Raw genomic sequence first — 25,550 nt, 5'->3', positions numbered from 1 at the left:
TAGCAAGTTATAAACCTAGCAAGAAAGGTTTCAAACACAACAAACTAATTGCAATGCTGCATTGGGCACCTGATACCTGGTACTCAGCTGACAGTGGCATTCTGTTAAACTCTTGGATGTTGTTTATTCTTTTTTTAAATATTTTGCACCCTGTTTCCAGTGAATGTTAAAGCGAGTTTATTGTGAATCAAATCATAGAAAGACTGAGAAATATAAACAAAGAATCATAAAATGGGTGGCGACGAAGATTCATCACTGTAGCATTTCTTGCATATACGATTGGTTGCGAAAATTCATTATTGCCGGGGTTAAGGTGTATATGAACAAAGAATGAGCATAACAGAAGCCAAGGAATCCTACAGTTTTATACTGAGCTTGTACAAATGAGATTCAGGCCAAGGCTATATTGATCGCCTGTTAAGATCTCATCAAATCCTGTCTAATACAATCTTATTCTACAATGGTAGAAATCTTGACACACCAGTCTTTTTGTCATCGAAAGTGCTAGTTCAGCATGTCAATTAACAGATCCAACTCCAATACTTCTCAAACCCGACTTCAAGTAGCTTATGTAAGACCATACCAAAGTTCACATACAGTATCTTCACAATTTAAATTAATTTTTTCATATTCATGAACTAAGCTATAAACATGAAGACTCACCAAAGAGGATAACATGTTCACAATGGCTTCCAAGAGCCGTAATGATATGTGCCTCCAAAACTTTTGCTGCCTCCTCGATCAACACTGTAACAATCATACCAATCCACTAGTAAATTCATTTTAATTTTATATAACTTAAAAAAGGTGTCAGACAAAAATTGCTAGGAAAGGGCAAAGGACAACTCCAAAAAATATGAAACAACAAAAGAAGAACATTTTAATACTGTATCTCAATGATTTTTATTTCCTTTTTCCTACATCATCTCACAGACAAACTTCATCTAAGAATTTCAAGAAAGATAACTACATTTTCAGAGCCTAAACCCTTCTCCACAGCAAAGGTAAAGCAGCTAAGTTGACTCTTGATAACTCAAACATCAGACTCAAAGTCCTCCATAGCTCAAATAATATTTGGTTGCTTTCAGAAAACTTTGATAAGTTAAAATAAAACATAAAAATAACTGAAAAGTAATTTGTAGCCAAATTTTACTTCTATAAGTCAAAAAAACAAAAAAAATCACTTTGAACTTGAAAAGCAATAAAAAAGCCAAAAGCTTTTGAAATAGTATCTCTAATCGAAGTTTAACCGTGTAACTGAAAGTTTTGCCAAAGACCTTGATAATAAAAAAAAAACAAATAAAAACACTGGAGTAAATAAACAAGTTGCAACCTACCCATGATTTATATGTCTAGGAAGAATTATCTCTGTGATGTATTTTAGTTCACATTCTGAAATTACAATGTGATGGTCATGTATTTACTTTATGTAAACGAAATGAAGTAAAAAGTCTTCTATTTAAACAGGTAAAGTTACGACCACATGGTCCTTTCTTAGACATAAACTGTGTAAACGATAATGTAAGAAAAATAAATATACCAGGTTTCCAGTAAAGATTAAATCTTGGACTTACTGAGCTTTTGCTTTTAGTGACAGTTAAAATTTCAAAATTGGACTTTGAAGTCCAATGTCACTTTCCAATATTTTCTCACAATTTTCGTTATAAAACAACATTTTGAAACATCCGTATTCTTTTAAAAGTTCTTTTTAACTTACTTGTTTAGGAGTTACAGCTTGTTACAGATTTTAAATGACAAATTTCGACATTTTTATAGAAATATCGGGTGAGTAATTTCAAATTAAATACAAAAATGAATAACTAAAGAAATTACTTTATTATCTTGAAGTAAGAATTATTGAGACAGGATATCAGGGATAGAATCCTCCCCATTCAATGTGTTAAACTAGGATACATATCTAGCTACAGAATGCGTTGTTAACATCTGCACTGCGACATGAGTCATGTGTTTAACGAGATGTGTGTTTATTGAGTACAATTGGGCATAATTATGCAATAGCGATCCATCCTGTACGATGTTGGTTTTGAGAAAAATACAATTAACTTTACCTTTACACACAAAAATGTATGTTCAGAGTACAACTGTATGTCTTTCTTTTAACACTAGATTATAATAATCTAAATTTAAATTAATGTTCAAGTGACAAAATAATATATTTTTTAGATGTTTTTTGTAAATTCGTGGCTTGGGTCCTTATAATTTTAAGATATCGCCTATTGGAAATTTGCAACAAAGACCATTGTGGGTTGAATCTCTATTACAAAACAAAACGTTAATGGTCTTGTAGAAATGGTATACACTTTGTAGTGCAATAAACATTAATCAACATAGCTTTTGAACTTCCGTTTCTTATATCATAGGTAAGTTTTCTCTTTCTAGTTAATTAAACAAACATAATTAGGTACCACAAAATTTAATTAATAGCCAAAACCACTAAAATAAGTTATTAAAACAAACAGTATTGCTGTACATTGTCCAATTTATTAACTTATGACTAATCACAATTTTTTGAACATTTAATTTATCCACCTTTTTTTATAATGCACTGTCTTAAGGCTGTTCATTTAAATAATCATCTTCCTCGAAATCAAAATCTAAAGTTTCCACATTATATCCATATATGTCATCGATTATCGATTCACTACAAACAAGTGTTTTGTAAAAGGGTCTAGCATCTGTAGGTGTAAGATATAATAACATGGACTTCAAGTCATTTAGTTTTTGGATGCTAATGTGTTTTCCATTAGGCATGAGTTTTCTAAATCTTGTATGAATAGACTTATTCCCATTGACCTGCTTTTTCGTTTCTTTTGAATATCAATTTCTGTGTAGAGTGTAACAAAGTTCCTTCTTGTCTTTATATTCGAAATAAATGGGCTTTGTTTGAAAATAGTGATCTCCCTCATTTTCAGCCAACTTACTTTGTATATCTTTGTTCGATTCGTGATGCCTTTTTCTAATGTAGCAGTTGAGAAAAATTGCATTTTCAACTGTTTCAACAATTAATGGTTTCTTCTTTTTGCATTTTCTCATCAAATTTATATAATGTTCCAGACTATACATACGCTGTTGCATCTTTAGCCTTGATTCTATGAATGAAAAATGAGATTTATTAGGAAGATAGCTGTGGCCTGGCACTAGAAATGTTAAAGATACTGATTTCAGTTGGGAGATTATCATCAAAATTCTGATAAGCATCAAAACTGCCCTTATATTTTGGTTTTGATCCCCACATGAGTCAGACCATAAATTAATATGGTCACTTTTTGGTCTAAATTTTAAAATATATTGCTGTAAATATAAACTGATTTCTTCCGCACCACGTCCAGCCTCCCCTTCCATCCACACAAAACAGTACCTATCCTTGGTTAGCTTTAGCAGAACGAATTCCGAGGTTGTAGACAGAAAGCTGTCTCTTACCTGTATAATTCACAACATTACTCTGAATTTTAGGCAGAGATAAAGTCTTATCCAAAAAATCAAAAGTGATAGTTTCTATATCATCTCTTGTCTTTTCCTGCTGTATGTCATTTCTCAAGGCCTCCCAGCTCATTTCTTGTGCACACATGTTCATCTCTCTTTTCCATCAATTGGGATTTCACATCTAGTTTTTTCTCACTATCAATTCTGGCTTTTAATGAATCACATGAGTTACACGTATATTTAATAGTGTTTTCGCCTTAAGTTAAAATTAGTATAAAACACATTTTTATACTTAGAGTAACTTACAGGTTTTGCAGATTCTACTTTATGCAGTTCATACATAAGCTGAAGAGTCGTGTGTTGTGGAAGATATTCTCAGTCTGTTTTCTGTCTGCAATAGTGTGACTTATATTTAGGTATCTTTGTAATATGATTTATAATTCAACAACACGATCATCCCTTATTTTGTTTGAACCTCTTTCACTCCTTTTTTGTCCGGTATAGATCCTGACCTAATTTTTTTTAGCGCATTGGCAATTATTTTTTATGAAATTCCAAAAGTTTTAACAAACATTTCCCGGTCGTACTTGTATTTTGCCAATCTTATAGGTCCTGGAAAATTGTTTTTTCTGATTATCATTGAGAAGAGAGAAATGAGAAACTTTATTTCACACAGAAATCATTAAATATATACATGTTTGTAAGTGAAATATGTTCCCAGCAAAGGCATATGCCTGTGTGCTGGGAACGAACTCTAAAAGTCTACTAAACAAATATAGCAAACATAAAGTATAAATAAAAATATAGGATAGCTGGATTAATTCTAAGAAACAAAAAATTAACTCTTGTAATCAATTTATGACTAGGTTTAATATAACTTAAATTAGCGAATTAGAGATAGATGAGAAAAGAAAGGTAATAGAATTTGAGACTACTTATTTGATAAGCTAATTACAATGACCTAATTTGTAAAATTATGTAACACTATAAAATTTCGGCATCCTTTCGTCCTGCATGTGAAACTATCAACAAATACAAGACAAATCAGCAATGTCTCTCTCTATATCTTTCTCACTCAGTCAATCTCCCTCTCACTATCTTTTACATTCACTCACACTCTCCTCCCAATTTCTCATTCATTCTCTCTCACACACACCCAGCCGCTCTCCGTACACACACACACACACACACACACACACAAAAACACACAGCCCCACACACCACACCACTCGTTAGGAATATATAGAAACCATAAACCGTTCAACACCTTCTCTCCCCAACTTCAACTAACCATTTGTTTACTAATTTTTTGTAACTATTTATTCTTAGGACATCGTTAACTTTAAGGTAAGCTGGTAAATTTGAATACAACATGTTAATTATGTAAAACGAACAGGTTTTGTTAATAGATTTCGATAATCTAGGAATCACAATTCCAATATTTTCCACTGAACGAGTAAGGTAGTGGTGGCCTATAGGTGTGAAAAGGGTAGACTTGTTGACAAAAATATATAAAATAAGGGTTCTTACATAGAGTTGATTTATATTGAAAACTTTAAATTCATCGAAAATTAAGTTTGTCGGGTATCTTCTGTCTTTCTGTAAGATAGATTTAGTAAATAGCCTTCTGTACTATTTCTAATGGATTAATTACATTTTTATTTGCTCCACCCCAGGCGATTATTCCAAACTGTAAAACCGATTGAACATAAGCATAATACACACATTTAACAACGTTCAGATTAACCACCCGGCGTAAATTAGCTAAAACAAATATGAATTTCCTAAGCTTGTTCCTTATTGTAATGATGTGAGGGGCCCAACTCATTCTCTTATCAAATGTCACTCCTAAATACTTATATTCGTCCACACTCTCAACACACTCACATGTTGTGCAACCATTCATTTCTGCCACAAGTATGTAACCTGAGTTGTAATCCCACAGGATCAGAAGAAGATCTAAGAGAGATGGCCATGTACTTAGTTTTTTGCGAATTGACAGTAAGCTTATTTTGGTCAAACCACCCCTTAACCGTACGGAGACCCTGTTCAGCATAATCATAAGCTTCAACCCAGGTCGAACCCTCGAATATAAGAGCAGTATCGTCAGCATAAAGAAATATCTTGCCATTATCTAAACTAACCCTACCTAGATTGTTCATATATATTAAAAATAGAATTGGACCAAGGGTACTCCCTTGTATAACCCCGTAATCAATTTCTGCTAATCTACTACTAATACCCCATTATCGACACCAACTGACGCCTATCACTTAAGTAGCTTTTAAACCAATCAAGTGCTGAGTCCCCTTATACCAGCATTAACCAATTTTGTTAATAAAAATACCACGATCAACAGAATCAAAAGCTTTCGCCAAGTCAATATAAACACCATAATACATTTATTATTATTAGGGCCAATTGTTTCATGAATTTCTTTTGTAACCATAAATAAATTATCATTAATAATTTTTTAATCTCTTCTAAAACCAAATTGATTTGAAAACAAGAAATTGTTCCGGGTTAAATAATCAACAAGCTGTAATTTAACACACTTATCAATGAGTTTTGCCAGGACACAAGCGAGAGTAATAGGCCTATAGTTAATGATCAAATTTTTTTTTGCCACTTTTATAAATTGGAATTTACTTTACCAATCTTAAAAAATATCTGGATATCTTCCCTGAGACAAACTAACATTAATAACATGAGTAATAGGCATTTTTAAATTTTGAAAATTACTTTTAATAAACTTTTGTATGGATCCCATCGACGCCTGGAGCTGATCCCCCTTTCAGTTCTAAAACACTTTCTCTAATTGTTCAAGAGAAACTGGAGAAAATTGGAATACGGAGTCTATCTGATAATCCTCGTCATTGACAACCACCTCCGTGACAGGAGGGATTGCATTCGCCAAATTATTACCCACATTGGCGTAGTACTCATTAAACTGATCAGCAGCTTCTAAAATTATTATCAGTTTTCACTTCTAGTGTTTCCAGACAAAAAATGTTCAAACAGGAAAACGTTTCTTTGGATTTAGAAGTTCCCATAAATTCTCCCAAGTTCTTCCAAAGTTTCCCTTGCGTTACCTTTTGCCAATATAATTTTATTTCTATAGTAATTTTCCTTAGCACTTTTTACTAATGAATTTACCCGATTACGACAATTTTTAAAAGCCATTAATGCTAATGGGTTAAAAGGTTGTTTTTTAAATTGTTTACTGAGTTTGTCCCTATTCCTGATTTCTTTAATTAAATTGTTTGTGATCCAAAGGTTTGATTGCTTTGTATTTTGCAAGGATAGTTTTTTTCTTTGGTACATTTTTTAATAATATTTTGTAAATTTGTAACAAGTAAACCCGCACTAACATTGACATCATCCGTTTCTACGACCGGAGACCAATCTAACTCCGGATATAAGATGCCCCAACCGCTGTATCGTCAACAAAATGTATAAACTTTTTATTTTTCGATTTTTTTTTTTCTACCCAGTTTTTTAATTCTGTAATAATAAAAAAATGATCCGTCAGTTCGGATTGAATAACTGAGCTTGTTAACTTATTAATTTCCTTACAGTCTGTAAAGTTATGATCAATACAACTTTTGCTTACGCTCGTAACTCTTGTGGGAACAGTAATACAACCAATAAAACCGGACCCGTACAAAACATCTAGGTATTGTTGTGAGAGGAGATTTTGTGTTTTCCTGTAGTATGCAACAGTTAATATCACCAACTATCCAGTGCATGCGATCCCTGGGCCTATCATTACAATATACCTCCAGGTCTTGAATAAACAATTGTAGGTCAAGGTCAGGGGACGGACTACGATACACTGCTAGTAAACAAAGCCGCTCATTACCTATAGATAAGTTTATCTTTATACTTGTGGCCCCATGCATTCTGACTTCCTCATGCGTAATACTGAAACACTTTCGTACATAGACAATCACACCATCATTTTGATTTCTGCTTACTTTTAATTAACTATGGCGTCATACCCATCCACACCAACAATCACACCACTTTCATCCAACCAAGTTTCCGTTAACACTATGATATCAAATGTCACATTAAAAACTATTTAAAATAGTTAAAAACTCGTCTATATGTTTATTATAGCTTCTAATATTCACATGCAGGATCGATAAGTTACCATTGGACTGATTGATACCGTTAGACAAATAAAACTGATTTAAATCTTCATATTCAAAAATGCTAATATTCCTGTACTCCGCTAACTCTTCTAAAAACTCTATTGTGGAAAAAAAAAATTAAATTTATATAAAAATAAAGAATAACTCAAACAAGAATAAGAAAAAGTAAAGAGGACTTAAACTGTTTTGATAGCGAATGAGCTGCCTATCCCACCCATACAATAGAAAAACTACCAAATATCCCGCTACTTTTTTATTATTTGAATGTAACATTGATCTAAGCCTGGCTTAAGATTTACACTATTATTTTATATGTATATATGTATTTTTCATTTTGTACAGTTATAAATAAATAGAATCATAGCTATACTACCAATTTACATGTTTATTTTTAGAAGTTTAGAAAAATACTAATAAAATAAATAATCCCAAGACTTATTTATTAATCGTTTCAGTACAAACACTGATTCTAACTTACAGAAGTTGCGCTCTATACAGCATCCCGTATATACTATGTATATTACTAATTACATATACATATATACATATACACACACACACACCACACACACACACACACACACACACACACACACACACACACACACACACACACACACACACACACACACACACACACACACACACACACACACACACACACACACACACACACACACACAACACACACACACACACACACACACACACACACATACACATGTACACACACACACACATATATACCATAAAGCACCAGAAAAAAACTTTTCTTTTTTTTTTAAACTTGTGTAACTAAGATTGCTATAGGTACCAATGCAAAAAAATCCTAATAATCTTGAAATTAACTTCAATACTAATTCTACAATCGACTTTTAGACTATACTTAAACTATTAAGATAAAATTAATTAATTATATATTGAGATAGCAAGAAATAAAATGTAAACTATGTAACACTTCCTTACCAGTTTACAAGATTAGCTCTAATCAAAAATACGTTTAATTTTCCTTCTAAGTAAAACTTGATTAAAAAGAAGAACATATTATCTACATATTTTAATTGTACTCCTGAATTCCAGAATTTGTTGTTTAGTTAATGAAAAAAAGACAAAATACACCTACGGAAATTACCGAGCACAAAAACGACATTCCTCATTAAATTCTTAAAAAATTTCAAAGAAAATAAGGTATTAGATTTATAACATTGAGAAAATAAATGAAACATTTACAGATATTTTGATAATATTTTTAAAAGTAAGTAATTTTCTAACTATAACTAACTGCAACTAATATTGTTGTTGTTGTTTGTTATAAACTTTCTCTTTACTTTTATGATTTATATATGCAAATATGGTATATAAGTACTCATTAGTAAATTATATATAAGAAAAACAATATATATCCTCAATTAGCTCCAGATTTTAAAAAAAAAATGTATGGAAAAATACTAAAATAAAATGCTTTACGTTACATTGTGATGAGCTATAGGCCTATCCTGAAGTCACATTGTCCTCTAGTTACTGTCCTCTAGCTCGTTTAGGCTGCGGAAAATCCTTACTGCACGAGAGTTCTCACTTTTCCGGACGAGGATCTTGCCGTTGCTGCACCAGGCGTACGCTAGCTTGTTCTCTCTGACCATGGCCTTGGCTTCCTGTAGAAGTTCTCTGTTGTGTGGGGAGAGATGCTCGACGACGAACACCGGGGCTGGCTTCAGAGATGAGTGAAGATCAGTCGTTCTGGAGTTTCTTTTTTCTTCGCCGCAGTCAACCACGAGGCTCTCACTGACCTCCGGAGCAAACTGCACAACAATACTAGCGTGGAAGTTGCGGTTCTTAGGTGCTTGAAGACGATGAGCTGAAGATATATCTTCGTTGTTGAACGGTACTTGAAGTGCATTAGCCACAGACTGCAGAATAGTGTAGAACGTCTTCATCACTTGTTACCGGAACACCTCTCACCTCCAAGTTGCTCATTCTTGTGTACTGCTCCATGTCCAGGATCTTGCTCTCCGCAGACCACAGTCTCTGGTTCAGTTGCTTGTTGTTCTCCCTCAGCTCACTGCACTCCTCCCTCAGTCTGATGTTTGTCCTGCTCAATGTCCGATAACCTTGTGATTATATTCGCCATCGACTCTTGGATGGACACCATTGACTTTTCCAGAGTGGCGAAGCTTGGTCTTGAACTCCTTGCTGTCGACTGCCATCTGCTTTTGGATACTCTTCAATAGTTCCAGGGTGTTGCTGTCATCTGACTCAGACTTAGCGCTGCAGGACTCGCACTTCCACACACCTCCTCTAGCGTTGAAGCTGTTTTCAACTTCTCAGCAGTTCTGATGCGGCAGCAAGCGGAATGGAACTGGTTAGAACACTCTGCACACTTGGCCACCTCCGCAGAAGAAGACAAGGGCTGGTTGCAGCTTGCACACAACATACTTGTCGGTAGTAAATGTAACACGGTGAGAGAAAAGAAAACAACTACAAAAAATAACACCAACTTGTTATAGAAAAAATGTTTTGAGTTAGTAAAAGAAAGAACATAAAAAACTAGGCGGACTGCACGATAAAAAACTAGCAGGGCAGGAAGGCACGCACACAACACTACACGTACGGAGCGCTTATCTCTACTCGACCTTCCAGCTCGGCAGACTGATAAGAACTGATTGTTAGTGTAATTCCTTTTGACCTTTTCTTCATTTATTAGCATTCCAATGGATGCTGGTTGTGTATCGTGGTTTCCAAGACTCCAAAATTACTTAAATTGGGACTCTCGAACCTCAATGCTTACTTTCTCATGACATTTATTTCAACAAAGACATAAGTAATCCTTAAAATTTCTAGGCTTAACAGTCTTACCTTTTGCAGAGTAGTACATTTTATTTGAGTTTGTTTTTAATTTCCGCTGGGATCTTGTCTGGCCTGGGTACTTTAATTTTCGCCCTTTCTTTGGACTCCTAGTGCTTATATCAAATTCAGTATGGTTTTTATCCTGTTCATGATCATTAATTTGCTGCGCAATGACCTCGTCAGGCATTTTTTCATAATTATTGGATAACACATTTTTGCCATTAGAAGAAGAAAGGTTACTGCAGCGCTGCAGACAAAGGCTCAGCCTTCATTCTCAGCTGTGACTGCAATGCTCATCACACCTTCTGGGGAAGCACAAACATAAACCCAAGAGGTGAGGAACTCCTGCAGTTTATTTTCTGTAATGATTTAGTTCTAGAATATAGAGTCTACTTCCACTTTTATTACTAGAACAAGACTTCTAAGGTATTGTCATCGAGTTCGGCAAGTTTTTCAAGTATCAATTTCCGACTGCGTTGACAAACGTTGGACGTTGAACGGATAGCGCGAACTTTGGACAGGAACAGTTGAAGCTACAGCTGCCGTAAGAGGTTATCCTGCATGACTATCGCACCATCAAGATGAAGAAATGCGACGTTTGCAGTCTCTGAGCTCTTCCTCACTGATTAACTGGCACACATGTTGTTCTTCAGAAGCAGATAACTGTTCAATTAGTTTTGTGCACAAAAATGTGTATGGATTTTGTGTAGGAGGATTCTTTATAATATTCTCCATTTCTACAGCAATATGTGTGTCCAACTGAGAAACAACATGGTGGAACTTCGTTACCTCGTTCATCACGTCAGAAATTGAGAATTGAGAGTCGGCCTGAGCAAACAACAGGCTTGTTTTGTCTGACGAAAAAGGTGGCAGCTTAACAACAACAATGTGCTACATGGTGATGACCACTGGCGTTGATGACAGGAACCTGCTATGGCTGCTGCTGCTCTGCATTTGCACTTCAATTCTGCTGCTGTCGTTGCTCTGCTTGCAGACATAATTCTTCAATCTGCCGGTGGAGTTGTTCGTTCTCTTGGTGAAGGACGCTGATCTGCCCACCAGCGAAAATCATAAGCTTGGTGGTGTTGCCATATATGCCAAAGAAACCCTCAAAAACTGCACAACAGCAACTGACATATCCCACCTCTGCCAAGAATTTAACTGTGAAGCAGCCATGGCAGTAATTGAATCCATGGGTAAAATACATACACATTCTTGGGGTATATCGATCTCCCAAAGAGAATGACGAGCCGGTGTAAATGCCTTATCCAACATCTTAGAATATACTCAAGCACACAGTAAATCAATCATGCTTGCTGGAGACATAAACATCGACAGGATGAAAACAACCCTAGACAACACTATCCTAGAAGATGAACTACACACCCATAACATCCGAAGACTGCCACTTCCTGCAACACGTATCACACATAGCACTGCCACCTCAATTGACTTCATATGCACAAACATAATCGAGGACAACATTGGCACAGCCATACTTGAAACTGGACTTTCTGACCATACTGCTCAAATTATAAAAAATATATGACTGGAGAGTAAACATCCCTCCACAGATCATTCTCAAGAGAAACTTTTGTTATTCTAATACAGACCAGATAAAATCTCTCCTAATGAATAAAAACTGGAATGCTGTCTATATGGCCCCAGATGCAGAGCAAGCATACAACATCTTTCATAGAACTCTCCAAGCAACGCTAGACATTGCCTGTCCTACTAAAAAAATGTAGTCAAAAACACAAAAGGAAACATGTGTATTATGACAACGAGGCCAAAGACCTTAAAAATGACTTTCTAAAAGCCTGCACAAATTTGAGACCGCAGGAAATACCCAAGACAAAGAAGATATGGTGGTAAAAAAGAAAAATTATGATAAAAAACTTAGAGAAATAATAAAAAAAAATGCTAATGCTGACTTCATCAACTCAGCTTGACAACAAAAGTAAAGCTCTTTGGAATGTCATAAACAATGAAAGAAGAGGAAAACATCAAACTACAGCCCAAACATATGTCTCTCAGTGAATGGGAAACATGTGGACAACCCCACACAAACTGCAGACCACTTTAACACCTTCTTCACAGAAGTAGCAGAATTGACGCTGAAACAGAATAACTGCTCCCCAGGGACGCAGATGATAATGAAAATTATACGAAACTCCACTTAAACTATGTTGATAAATCTCTATATCTAACCCCAACATGCATCAATGAAGTACGGAACATCATAAATGCCCCTAAAATCAAAATCTTCAAGTGGAGTGGATGAATATTCTTCTAAAATTGTGAAACACTGCTCTGAAAGAGCTAATGCAATGCCGCCTTTAGTCAGCATAATTAATAAGTCCTTCAGCCTTGGTGAGTTCCCTACAGCCCTTAAGCTCTCTAAAGTATACCCCAAACATAACAAAGGTTCAACACTGGAAGTCCAAAATTACCGTCCCAATCTCTCTAATCTCCAACATTCTCAAAAATCATAGAAAAAATAGCTCTACACAGACTCATGGCTCACCTAAAACAAGAAAATCTGATAACCGAAAAGCAACATGGATTTTTGAAAGGGAAAAATCAACCAGCTCTGCCATCATCAGCCTTGGTTGAACATGTTAATTGACCAAATAGACAAAGAACAATACGTATCTGCACTCTTTCTTGACTACAGCAAGGCGTTTGATTGCCTGGGGCCACGACATCATCTCAAAGAAATTAACATCATTAGGAATCAGAGACACAGCTAACAAATGGTTTGTAAGTTACCTCACAGGCCGATCTCAAATAGTCGAGCTGCAAACTACTATTTATGTGTAACTACTTCACATCAATCCAATCCACTACCTGTTACCCGCGGAGTACCGCAAGGATCTGTTTTGGGCCCAGTTCTCTTTGTCTTATTTGTGAATGACTTCCCAGCTTATATACGTGATCACAATACCACTTGTGTGATGTATGCAGACGATACAACATTGTTGATTAAGAATGACTCTGCTGAAGGAGTGTACGAAAGTGCCACAAGCTCTCTCAGTAAAGCCCTCAATTACTGCAGAAGGAATGATCTAGCCATGAATCCATCGAAGACAGTTCACATCAACTTCAGCAAGAGGAAGGACCATATCCCTAACCCACTTGATGTATCAAGAAAAGACCATATCAAATTCCTTGGCGTAACTATTGACCACAAACTTACGTGGACTGAGCATGTAAACCAGGTTTGCAAAAAAAATCAGCACTGGTATATATGTAGTACGCCGAATAAAATGTATCGGCAACTTGGAGGCAGCAAAAACAGCTTACTATGCTTTGGTGGAAACTCATGTGAGGTATGGACTTGCTGTTTGGGGTGGATCCTCTGCAGGAAACCTGAACAGAGTACTACTCCTGCACAAAAAAGCTATCCGAACCCTAGCGGAACTCGAACACCAACAAAGCTGCCGACAAGCATTTAAAACCTTGGGAATTATGACAATTACTGCACTCTACATACAAGAAGTAATTTTGCATGTTGACCAAACTGCATGTACAAACAGGAAAAACCCTTCATACACATAAACACACGCCATGCAGGAAATTACACACTACCTCTACATCGGACATCACTTTTCGAGGAAAAACCATCCTACATTGGTAGGAAGCTGAGGAACCTCCTGCCACAAGCTGTGAAAAACCTCAAGGAGCTGCCTTGAAAAGATGTCTTCACAACTTCCTGGTGGACCACCCAATATACACCATCGAAGAATTCACAGAAGTAAACAAGGAAGATTGGAGGCTCTGACATCTTGTATTGATTATTTATTAATATCAATTATGTAAATTTGTTAAACATTGTGACTCTATTACTGTTCTTGAAGAATATGTTAATAAAGAAATATGACTATGACTATGACTATGACTATGACATTACCCAGCATATTGGTCGGAGGTTTAACCTTGATCAACGTAGGTAGAAACACACTTCTCAAGTACACAAATTATATCAGTATGAAACACGTCGGATCACCAGTATAGGAAAAGGTTGGGTTGATTCTTATTAAATAATAAAATTGTATATACAGGTTTGTGAGATGTGTGTTTAATGGGTACAACTGATAGACTATTCAAAATATTGCAAAGTAAAGAAACAAACTGTCTTAATAATAATAATCCTCGTTGCCAGGCACCGAACCATATGGAATTATTGACACAGTTACAACCGCTGCATTCAATGTGTTAAACTATGATATAGCTCTAGCTATAGAATACGTTGTTTACACCTTCGCTGCGACATGAGTCATGTACCGACTACAGGACATCAGGGATAGTGATCAGGAGCGTCCGCCACAGTCAAATAATCAAATCATTAAATATTATTTGTAAATTTATTTTAGTTAAATTATCTCTACTTCTTAATTTATAAAATAACCATCCTTTCTCATTTTAAGATAATGTAATAATTCATCACTAGATTTTCTATCAATATCTTTCATAATATCTTATCACTTGTCTACCATACCATATTATTATACTGGAAACTACTGAAGCACAAGTATTAATTAAATCTCTATTTGTCATTAACAAATTCTAGATTTTCTCTCCTTTCTCTTGCTCAATATATAGTGGAGTGCAAATTATCAAAGATCAACCTGTAATTTGGCTGGCAAGTACCAATTTCCTATTCTATTATTGGAATAAGTAATTTAGAACTAGTCTTCTACTCACTGGAGAAATCCACTTTCGGTTGACTCTCAGCTCATGAACGGATGAAGACCATATTTTTCTTCAATAGGCTACCATCCCACAAGAGTTTCTCGTGTGTATTAATGATCTTCCCTTTTCAGCCTCAGCAACAACAGATGAAGATAGTGTTAATTTTTCCTTGGGTACTATCCCACAAGAGTTTCTTATGTGTATTAATGATCTTCCCTTTTCAGCCTCAGCAACAACAGATGAAGATAGTGTTAATTTTTCCTTTGGTACTATCCCACAAGAGTTTCTCATGTGTATTAATGATCTTCCCTTTTCAGCCTCAGCAACAACAGATGAAGATAGTGTTAATTTTTCCTTGGGTACTATCCCACAAGAGTTTCTCATGTGTATTAATGATCTTCCCTTTTCAGCCTCAGCAACAACAGATGAAGATAGTGTTAATTTTTCCTTGGGTACTATCCCACAAGAATTTCTCGTGTGTATTATTATCTGCTTCTTTTTTCACTGTTCAGCGAATTATATAAAATAGTTGTTGTGTGATATTAGCGCTACACAAGGACTTTCTTTTTTTTCAAACACATTCTAAGAGGGATTTTTATGTGTTGAAAACACGTACAAAATAATTTAGTACGAACCGGAGCATACTAAATTATTAACGCAACAATGCAAGTGAGTACAAGTTGTAACAAGAATTGAAGATTTGTTCAAGTACAGTTTTCAACTTTAATATTAGTTAAAGGTTACTTGCAATTTAATATTTAACAGTCACAATAGATGTAATGCATTAAGATTTCAAGTGTTAGTAAATAATTTTTGAACCAATGTACTTTAATTGCAGTTTTCACTTTGAATCTGTGCTATCAGTAACAGGAAGTGACACGTGGTACAAAGAGTTTTCAGCAAAGTTTTAATTCAGTTTTATATAGCTTCGCTTATACTGTGATACAGAAAAAGTACATTTTATTTTTAATTAAATTATAAATTTATATTTTATTCAAATTTTATGACAAAGTTTAATTTTGAGTATGATTTAAATTCTGAGTCAAGAAATTAACTTTAATTTATTTCATTTAAAACAAAAAAAACCTTTTCTTGAGAACACGTTTAGAAAACAAGTGGTCCTTTAAGCAATTGGTGAGTAAATTTAAATATTCATAGTTGTATAGAGAGAGTAATTTATTTAATGCCAATTTTAATTTTGAAGTTTTAATGAACTGTTGATTAGTAAACAATTGCTCAGATACATCAATCATGTATGCTGACAACACAATTTGTTAAGGATGGTATTGAGAAAATTTTAAATGAAAATTTAATTAGACAACATGTCATTTCAGAAGCATCCAATGGGTTTAAGGAGCAAGGGGTTTCTGTTAAACAATACAAAACTCAAATTTTCTATTCACTTTGGCCAACTAACATTGATGACACAATGCATATTTCATCTAGAATCCAAAGAAAACAGTGGTTTGATGCTTTTTTCAGATTTTAAATTTAACTTCAAAGTATCTTAATGTTGAAGGAGATTTCTTTGAACACCTATTAACATTTGTAAGTCTAGCAAAACGACCAATCTTATATCTCAAAACTTTTGGGATAACCTTTGTATTGACATGAATTAGATTCTAATTTAGCTAATAGAAATCTGAAAATGACATTATGTACTCATAGAGGACAAAAGAATAAAAATTGTCGAACATGAGATCTTTGAATGTTAATCAAGTAGCACATATTTCCATTATTTTAATCTTAGTTTAATTAAACATACAATTGAGTAGGGTAAACAATGTAAAGATGTTTCTATCTCATCAGACATCTTGGCTAACCATGTAATAAATATTCCCATAAGTAACAAAAAGTGTCTTATAAAGCTTATGATAGTAAAAATTCCAAAATATTTTATGTAAATCTGTTAAGACGGACCATACGATAAACAAAATATAAAACTTGGTTTGAATTATATAACCCATTCGTCCAATGGGGTGGATAAAATATTGTAATAGACAGTTTAGATTTGTAACAAATACTGTTTTAAAATCATTTGAAAAATAAAAAGCAAATATTTTTGTGAAATTTAGATAGTTATTAATGCACCTCCAAAACCATACAATATAGTACATACAATTTACATTCCATTCCTGCAAGTGTGAATTTTAATGTTTTAAATTTAACTATTTATGAAGTATAAAGAGTGATGTCACTCTTAAAAGATTTAAGAGACAAAAACTTACCAATCTTTGCTCCGAGCTGATTTAACCAAGGCCGTAGTCTGGCAGCGCCAGTAGTAGTCATACCAACTACACTGGCTTTTCGCATAACACTTATGTCAGCTGTATGTCTGGCGTTCTCTAATTTTTTTTCCAACTCTTGAATTTTCTCCTCAATTTTCCTCATCTCTTGCTTAATGCGTTCATTGAATACCATGTCTGACACATCATCATCAATCGCATAATTAATCAGTAATTTTTTGTTTGCATACTGTTTAGCCAACCTCTTCATGTCCCCTGCAAGAGCACCATAACCGTACTGTTTAGGGCGGTGCTTATTTATACTAAACTGCTCCAATTTTTTATTCCGGCTTTTGCTACCAATTCGGATGATTTTTTTGGTCTTCTCTAATATACCCTCCAGGAGCTGGTCCAAACCGTGGTTACTATGGCAGACTACTAGAATGGGAGTGTCAATTCTCACATTGTCAAGAAGAGCAGAGACTATTTCTAGGGTCAGAATGGTCTTTCCTGTTCCTGGTGGTGTTTGTATTGCCACAAACTCATTAGTTAGGGCTGCTCGGAAGGCAAGATGCTCGGATGAATTAAACATCATCGAATCAAACTTTGGCCAAGAAGGATGTGAAATATCAACACAATGTTTTCCATTTATTGTGTATGTTTTAAGGCCAAGCTCTGCAATGTAAGCAGGTGGTTTTGGTGTTGTATGAGCCTTTATTATATATTTTTCCATGGGAAATTGTTCTTGTCCCATTCTCTGAAGACCACTCAACACGTGAAAGTATGGCTCAAAGTGCAGTTTTGGAATAGCTACAGTGAATTGGCAGTCATAGATACTGTCATAAAGAATGTAATGCTTTGGGTCAAGACGAACCATCAATCTCATGTGAGTTATGTCAATCACAGTTGCTGAAAAAAAAGTTTGAAAGCTGTTTGTCGTAAACAATAGCAGGGATCCAAATTTGCACAGCTCCTTCCAATTCTCATCATTACAAAAATATATCTCATGGCCAAATTTACCACCATCAATAAAATAAGCATCTAATATTTTTACATCATGGCAAATAAAAACGTCAGGCTCCACTTCTTCATCTTCTTCTTCTTCTTCTTCTTTAGTGAGTGAACTGTCCTTAAAATATTCTGCGATTCCTTCTCGAAGAGGGGCCATAAAATTTTCGCGAAGAAGCCTGAACTGTACAGTCAAGTAATGATCCACATCCTTTGTAAGGACCAGTTTTTAAATTCAATGACAATGCACAGGCTTCACGCAATAAATCTTCTTCTGTTGGAAAAATACTCATAGTTTTCATTTCATGGATCTTTCCATCACCCAAGCCACCAAATTTAGTCTCTGTTTTCTGTAAACTTTTTGTATTAGATAATGAAACACATTGATTTTTATTAAACAGTTCATTGGGAGTATTGGATGAATCAAACGATCTCAATATGTCACGTGGTTTTTCCTGACTATTTTGATATATAGACGAGTTGAAAAATACTCGTTGATTTTGATAAGATTTATTATTAATACTGTTATTTATCATTTTTATGACTGAAGTCTTTGTAATGCTATTGTCACAATCTCCCAGGTTTTATAGTATGTATACTTTCAACACTTTCTATCATCTTCCATCTTCAAACTTTAAAACCTGCAACAGATAATAATAAACATTCAGCATATTCTTAAATTCCACAGTTTGATATTCCTAGACAAAACAATTTGGAGCATCAACTTTAATGTGCCCACTGGATATAACCTAAAGAAAGCTAAAGCAGTGCGAAGATCCACCTAAGCCGTTGAGTTGAAATATAAATATAATGATGGATAACGGCTAAATGACATATTAATCAACCTGTATTTAGATGACACTTTTTGTTTGATATCATTAGTATTATCAGCCACAGAAGTCTTTGACACCCTTTTTGAATCCCCTGTATACATGCCAAAGTTATTTTGAAATTAAAATTCTCTCTCTCTCTCTCTCTCTCTCTCTCTCTCACTCTCTCTCTCTCTCTCTCTCTCTCTCTCTCTCTCTCTCTCTCTCTCTCTCTCTTTCTCTTTCTCTCTCTCTCTCTCTCTCTCTCTCTCTCTCTCTCTCTCTCTCACACACACACACACACACACACACACACACACACACGCGCACACGTACACGCACACACGCACGCATGCATGCATGTTTAATTTTAAATCACTGTTTTCTAACTTTATTTACTTCCAGTTGCTTAAAAATTTGTCTTGTGTTTGTGGAAAACTATGGATTTGACTGCTTTCTGTGCTGGTGAAAAACCCTTCCAATAAATTATATTTAAATCTTAAACGCATTATTGTTTTTAAAAGGTCATAGTTTTACTAATGAATAGCAGATTAATCTCTTCATGTACAAACTTGTTTCAAAAAGGTGAAAATCTAAAAAAAACTTAGGTACACAACCTACTATTTAAGTGCAGTCATTTACAGTATTTACATAATTACATACAGGGTGTACATAAAGTCGTGCACGGGTATAATATTTTCTGAACGATAACAGATAAATAAACAAGATTTGGTACATCAATACTACACCTAAAAATATACTTTTTGAAGGAACTATCAGTTTTCTGTAATATCATGGGGACGTCCCGCAAGGAGTCAGAAGGAAATCTTAAATAGGAGCATAGGTCAATATGGACATCATTTTAAAGGGCTTATCTAGCAGAGTTTAATGCCGCAAACCGCATTAATTTCTAATTATTGTTACTGTTATCAGGTTTTCCCCGTTATCAATATATTAGGACCAAATTTGTAACCCTTGAGGATAGCTAATGTCATAATTCACTTCTGTACAACTGACAAGCATAATGTAGTAGTTAGCTGCAGTATTTGTTTGGTTGCAGTTTTGCTTTACTGGGGTTATGGCTACTAATAAAATGTAACTAAGTAAAATCTTTGAACAGCCGCCATTTTGTACTGGATCAATCTTTTTGAGTGCGGTTTGCGGCATTAAACTCTGCTAGATAAGCCCTTTAAAATGATGTCCATATTGACCTATGCTCCTATTTAAGATTTCCTTCTGACTCCTTGCGGGACGTCCCCATGATATTACAGAAAACTGATAGTTCCTTCAAAAAGTATATTTTTAGGTGTAGTATTGATGTACCAAATCTTGTTTATTTATCTGTTATCGTTCAGAAAATATTATACCCGTGCAGGACTTTATGTACACGCTGTATAATTAAATACAGCTAACATGGTTCTGCCAATAAATAATTTATTTCGTTAAGTTATCCTGATTTTTTAATTAAAAAAAACTCTTCTATTTAATAACAGTTCATTTCTAATAAACAAGATTTAACTTTTGATATAAAATGACTATTACTAACTTCACAAGCTATTTTTGTTGGAAGATGTTGAAAAAACTTTAATTTAGCATAAGAGGTCTTTTTTGTATATCTAAAGATTGTGCCTTTCAATAGTTACTACACTTCTTGTACTATATCCATGATTACACTCTTGCCTGATTAATAAATTTAATTGCTTTGGTGGCAGTATTTATAAGTGTTTCTATGATGTATAAATCGTATACCGTGGGTATTTCTAAATTTTTGAAAGAATTTTTAACCGATTGATTAAATTCTAAACCAAGCATAATCCTTATAGAGTTTTTTTGTAATATTAATATTTCGTCAAGGTTCTTTTTTGAAGTTCCACCATAAATGCTTATGCCATATAAAATGTGGGATTGAAATGATGAAAAGTAAATCGTTTTAAGAGTTTTCACGTCACAGTAACGTCTCATTCTCCTCAGAGCGTACAGGCCGGATGACAATTAAAACAATAAAAAAAATTAACATGAAGATCCCAAGTCAAATTATTATCGACTAATAATCTGAGAAATTTTGTATCAGTCAGTTGTTCAACTGTATTATCTTCTATCAAAATATTAGGGCTTATTGGGTTTCGGTTTTGTGTAGTATGAAATGCGATAAAGCTGGTTTTGCCAGTGTTTAGTAATAGGTTACTGTTATTCAAAAATTGTTTTATTTTTGTTAATTTTATTGAGGCTATTTTCTCCATTTCTGTTTGAATTTTTTCCTGTAAAAAGTACATTGGCATCATCAGCGTAAAGGACCATGCTAACTCTATTGTTTTTACACAAAGCAGGCAATCCAGTCAAATAGCATACACACAATAGTGGACCAAAAATGGATCCCTGCGGCACTCCAAAATTGGTTTTACTAAGTGATGACCTATGGTTTTGTATAACATTGTCGGTTTGATATTTTATTTCAACAAACTGAGAATGGTTGGCTAACTAAGATTCAAACCACTGTATCTCTTTACCTTTAATTCCGAGTTTATTAAGAACATTAAGCATTCGTTTGTCTGAGACACTGTCGAAAGCTTTTGAAATAACCTAAAAATACACCAATAACATTTTCTTTTCTACCTATTGCATCAATTATATTTTGTATAAAATTTATACCTGCTGTGGTAGTTGACCTACCAGCTCTGAAACCATGTTGTTGTTTATATAACATTTTATTAACTTCAAGATATTGTACTAATTGGTTATAAACAACACGCTCATATATTTTTGAGAAGGTTGGAAGTAGTGAAACTGGCCTGTAACTTGATACCTCTTCTAATTTTCCTTTTTTGAATATTGGTATGACTTTTGCTATTTTTAGTCTGTCAGGAAAAATGCTGGTAATTAAAGATGAATTTATCACATGTGTGAGTGGTTTTAAATAGTGCCCTTGATTTGTTTGACTAGATTGATAGATATGTCATCAAAGCCACAGATATGAAAAACTGAAGAATATTTTTTAAAAAAGGAAAACTAACCACTTATTTATTGATGATTTTAATGTAAACTCGTCAAATATTTCTCTTTGATAATGTGACATTTTAGATTTAAAATTTTACAATTATAATGAAAGAATCAGCGGATTTTAAAACAGTTTAATATACTTTATTACAATAAAATGAACTATTAATGCCAAATATGAAATATATTTATTATAAATATTTCTCTACAATAATAAAACCTTAAAACCAAAATAAATCAACTATTCAGATGTGGTCTTTGCCAAAGTTACTGTCCTCACTGGACCACCATTGTCCAGTCCAGGTAGTCGAGCTGATGACGTAAGTCACTCTACTCCTATGTTTAAGTACGTGCTCCTTGTATGTTAAGTTATAATTTTAAGCAATCGTTTTGGTAATTTTAAAAACTGTTTCATTTGTTGAAACCGTGAGAATGCCATGAATCTGTGATATGTGTAACTCCGACATTTACAGCAAGAAGTCTAAAAGACAATTACTTCCAATGGTGAATATAAATGTGGTATTCAAGTAAACTGTGTTAAAGATGAGACTGAATACAAGAAAACGTACTCCAAAGTGTGGAAATGTAAACCGGGCTACCTCTAACTAGGGAAGTAAAAGCTAAACGGAGTATAACCGTTTTGAAAGACTTCTGAAATAACTTGCTCGACAGTTTTAAAAGTAATGCTTTTGAGAAAATTAAAAAATATCGCTGTGAGTTTGCTGTAAAAACCAAATCCATAAAATTTTCTTTCAGATAAAGTTGATAAAGTTCAGGTCTCTCGTGGAGGACCTGAAGGACATCAAGGCTGTGAAGAAAGAAAACAAGATCTTGAAGACTCAGATATAAATCGCTTGGTTCCGCTGTGAATTGTCTGCAAGATCGTGTCCACAAGAAGTGGAGATCAACAGTATACTGGAAACACCTGAGGAATACTTCAGCATGTTAAATAAATTTAATTTAACATTATAACATAAATTTTTCAATTTGGTTTGGTTAGCATAGATTTCTGACTCTCAAATAGAATCAGAAAGTGAAATCAAATGTTGTGGAAGTAATAACAATGACTTCAATATTAAGACCATGCCATTCCCACCAAGTATACAGGGTGTCGCATATGTCAGTTTCCCCAAAAATTGGGATATTTTGTTTGGATAGGTTGGGAACAATGTTAAGTTGGCAGCAACACGGAGTAAGTTTATTGTTGTCCGTTCCAGTGACTAGTGTAAAGTGACACTCTTTCTATCTGTTATTTGTCTGTGTGTGTTTTTTAAATGTTTACAACCCAACAACGAGTTTAAATCCTTCAGTTGTGGCGGAAGCATAATAAAAAATACTGCTTTAAATTTAAGAATTTAGTGGTAAATATCCAGGTGTAGCGATACCCACTCGACGATATATGTGGAAGTTAAATAAGAAATTTTAAAACAGAGGAAGTATTTTAAATGCTCCGAAGTGTGATTGTCCACGATCAATTTGCAACGAAGAAAACCTGCAGACAGTTGCTCAAGCTTTTATAGTCAGCCTTGGTAAATCGACTCGTAAGGCATCTGCTGAACTAGAAATATCAAAAAGTGTGCAAAGAATGTCAAAATAATTAAAATTTAAGCCATACTGTTCATCTTTACTCCAAGCGCTTCACAAAGATGATTCCGATAGGCGATTGGTGAGACAATGATTATCCGCTCAGGGGCTGATCCAAATTTCTTGCAATCAATTTTGTAGTGTGATGATGCATGTTTAAAAATAAATGGACACGTTAATTGGCATAACTGCATGTATTGGTCGGATGTAAATCCTCATAACGTAATCCACGCAAAACTCAATGTACCTGGTGTTATGGTATGGGGAGGAATTTCGAGTACTGCACTGATTGGTCCTTATTTTCTTCAAGGAAATGTTGCTACAAGAAGTTTGTAGTTCCCGAGCTCAGAAACAATCCTGTTTTCATTATTCATTCGCTCATCTGGCAACAAGATGGTGCCCCAGCAAATTCGGTAGCAAGGAAAACCTCAGGGCACGGCTGGATTCTGATTCCACTAATGGGAAACGGATTCACAGCGCGGCGCAGCTTGACGAATCTGCTGACGGTCTAACTTCTGCGATTGTCGGCTCCTTCGATCTCAACTGCCCGGTTATCAACAAAAACAGATCAAAGGTAGCCTGGTGGAGCTCTGAACTGGCCTCTTTGAGGAAGAGGGTCAGGGCTCTATTCAGGAGAGCCAAAACTTTGGGCACTTGGGACACCTACCATGAGGCTCTTGCACTGTACAACCGCAAGGTTCGTACGGCTAAGAGGTTAGCCTGGAAGAAGCTCTGCACCGATATTGACAGTGTGCAGGGCTGTGCAAGGTTGCAAAAGCTATTGGCAAAGAATCCCATCTCGCCGCTTGGTAGTCTCAAGGACGATCAAGGTGTTTACATTACTGAGCCGGAAGGAGTTCTGAAAGTTATGATGGGAACACACTTCCCGGACTGTATTGTTCATGAGGGTGAACAACCACCCGAAAGTGAGGGGAGACATGCGGGTCGCGCCACCCATTTGCAGTGGAGTCTGGCGCACCGTATTGTTACCTTCAGTAGGATTGAGTGGGCTATTAACTCATTCAGTCCTTACAAGGCTCCTGGGGGCGACGGGGTGAGACCGGTTTGCTTGCAGCGGGGATTGGATATTCTCCTTCCACAGCTGTGCAGACTGTTCAGAGCCTCCGTGGCTCTCAGGTACATCCCACTATCCTGGAGAGTGTCCAGAGTGGTGTTCATACCGAAGCAGGGGAGGGCGGGCATGGATCGGCCGAAGTCTTTCAGGCCGATATGCCTGTCCTCCTTCCTTCTCAAAACCATGGAGAAAATGGTTGCCAGGTTTGTTTAGGAGGGAGCTCTTCTGGAGCGACCTTTGCATCCTAACCAGCATGCCTACACTCCAGGAAAGTCATGCGACTCGGCCCTGCATCAATTGGTATGCAGGATTGAGAAGACGCTGGCGGCAAAAGAGGTAGCCATAGGAGTCTTTTTAGACATTGAAGGTGCCTTTGATAATACAGCCACTCAGGCGATTATCAATGCGGTCTCGGGACGTGGCGTTGATGGTCAGGTGTGTGACTGGATAGGGGCCTTGCTCGCGGACAGGGTTGTTGTTACAACCCTCATGGGAGCAAGTGTTAGTGCGAAGGCTACGAGGGGCTGTCCGCAAGGCGGCGTCCTCTCTCCTCTTCTATGGAACCTGGTTGTGGATGACCTGCTAAATTCTTTGAATAGCAGCGGTGTCTTTGCACAAGGGTACGCAGATGATATTGTGATTCTTGTGAGTGGCAAGTTCAACACAACAATCACGGAACTGACCAATGCTGCTCTGAACATGGTGGGAAACTGGT

General features: G+C 35.4%; 1 protein-coding gene across 1 annotated transcript in view; it reads right to left on the bottom strand.

Annotated features, from left to right (window-relative positions):
• Positions 1-25,550, bottom strand: part of LOC124354240 (NFX1-type zinc finger-containing protein 1-like) — a 53,279-nt gene that overhangs the window by 21,476 nt on the left and 6,253 nt on the right. The window contains exons 2-3 of the mRNA XM_046804550.1: positions 17,369-19,014; positions 664-747 (exon numbers count right to left, since the gene is read on the bottom strand). Of these exons, the coding sequence (XP_046660506.1) occupies positions 664-747; positions 17,369-18,533 (1,249 nt within the window). The 5' untranslated portion in view covers positions 18,534-19,014. The remainder of the gene's footprint in view (positions 1-663; positions 748-17,368; positions 19,015-25,550) is intronic.

Source organism: Homalodisca vitripennis, chromosome 2 (assembly GCF_021130785.1).
Source record: "Homalodisca vitripennis isolate AUS2020 chromosome 2, UT_GWSS_2.1, whole genome shotgun sequence".
Classification (NCBI taxonomy): domain Eukaryota; kingdom Metazoa; phylum Arthropoda; class Insecta; order Hemiptera; family Cicadellidae; genus Homalodisca; species Homalodisca vitripennis.
Note: the sequence above shows the minus strand (reverse complement) of the source record. Positions and strands in the feature narration are given on the sequence as shown.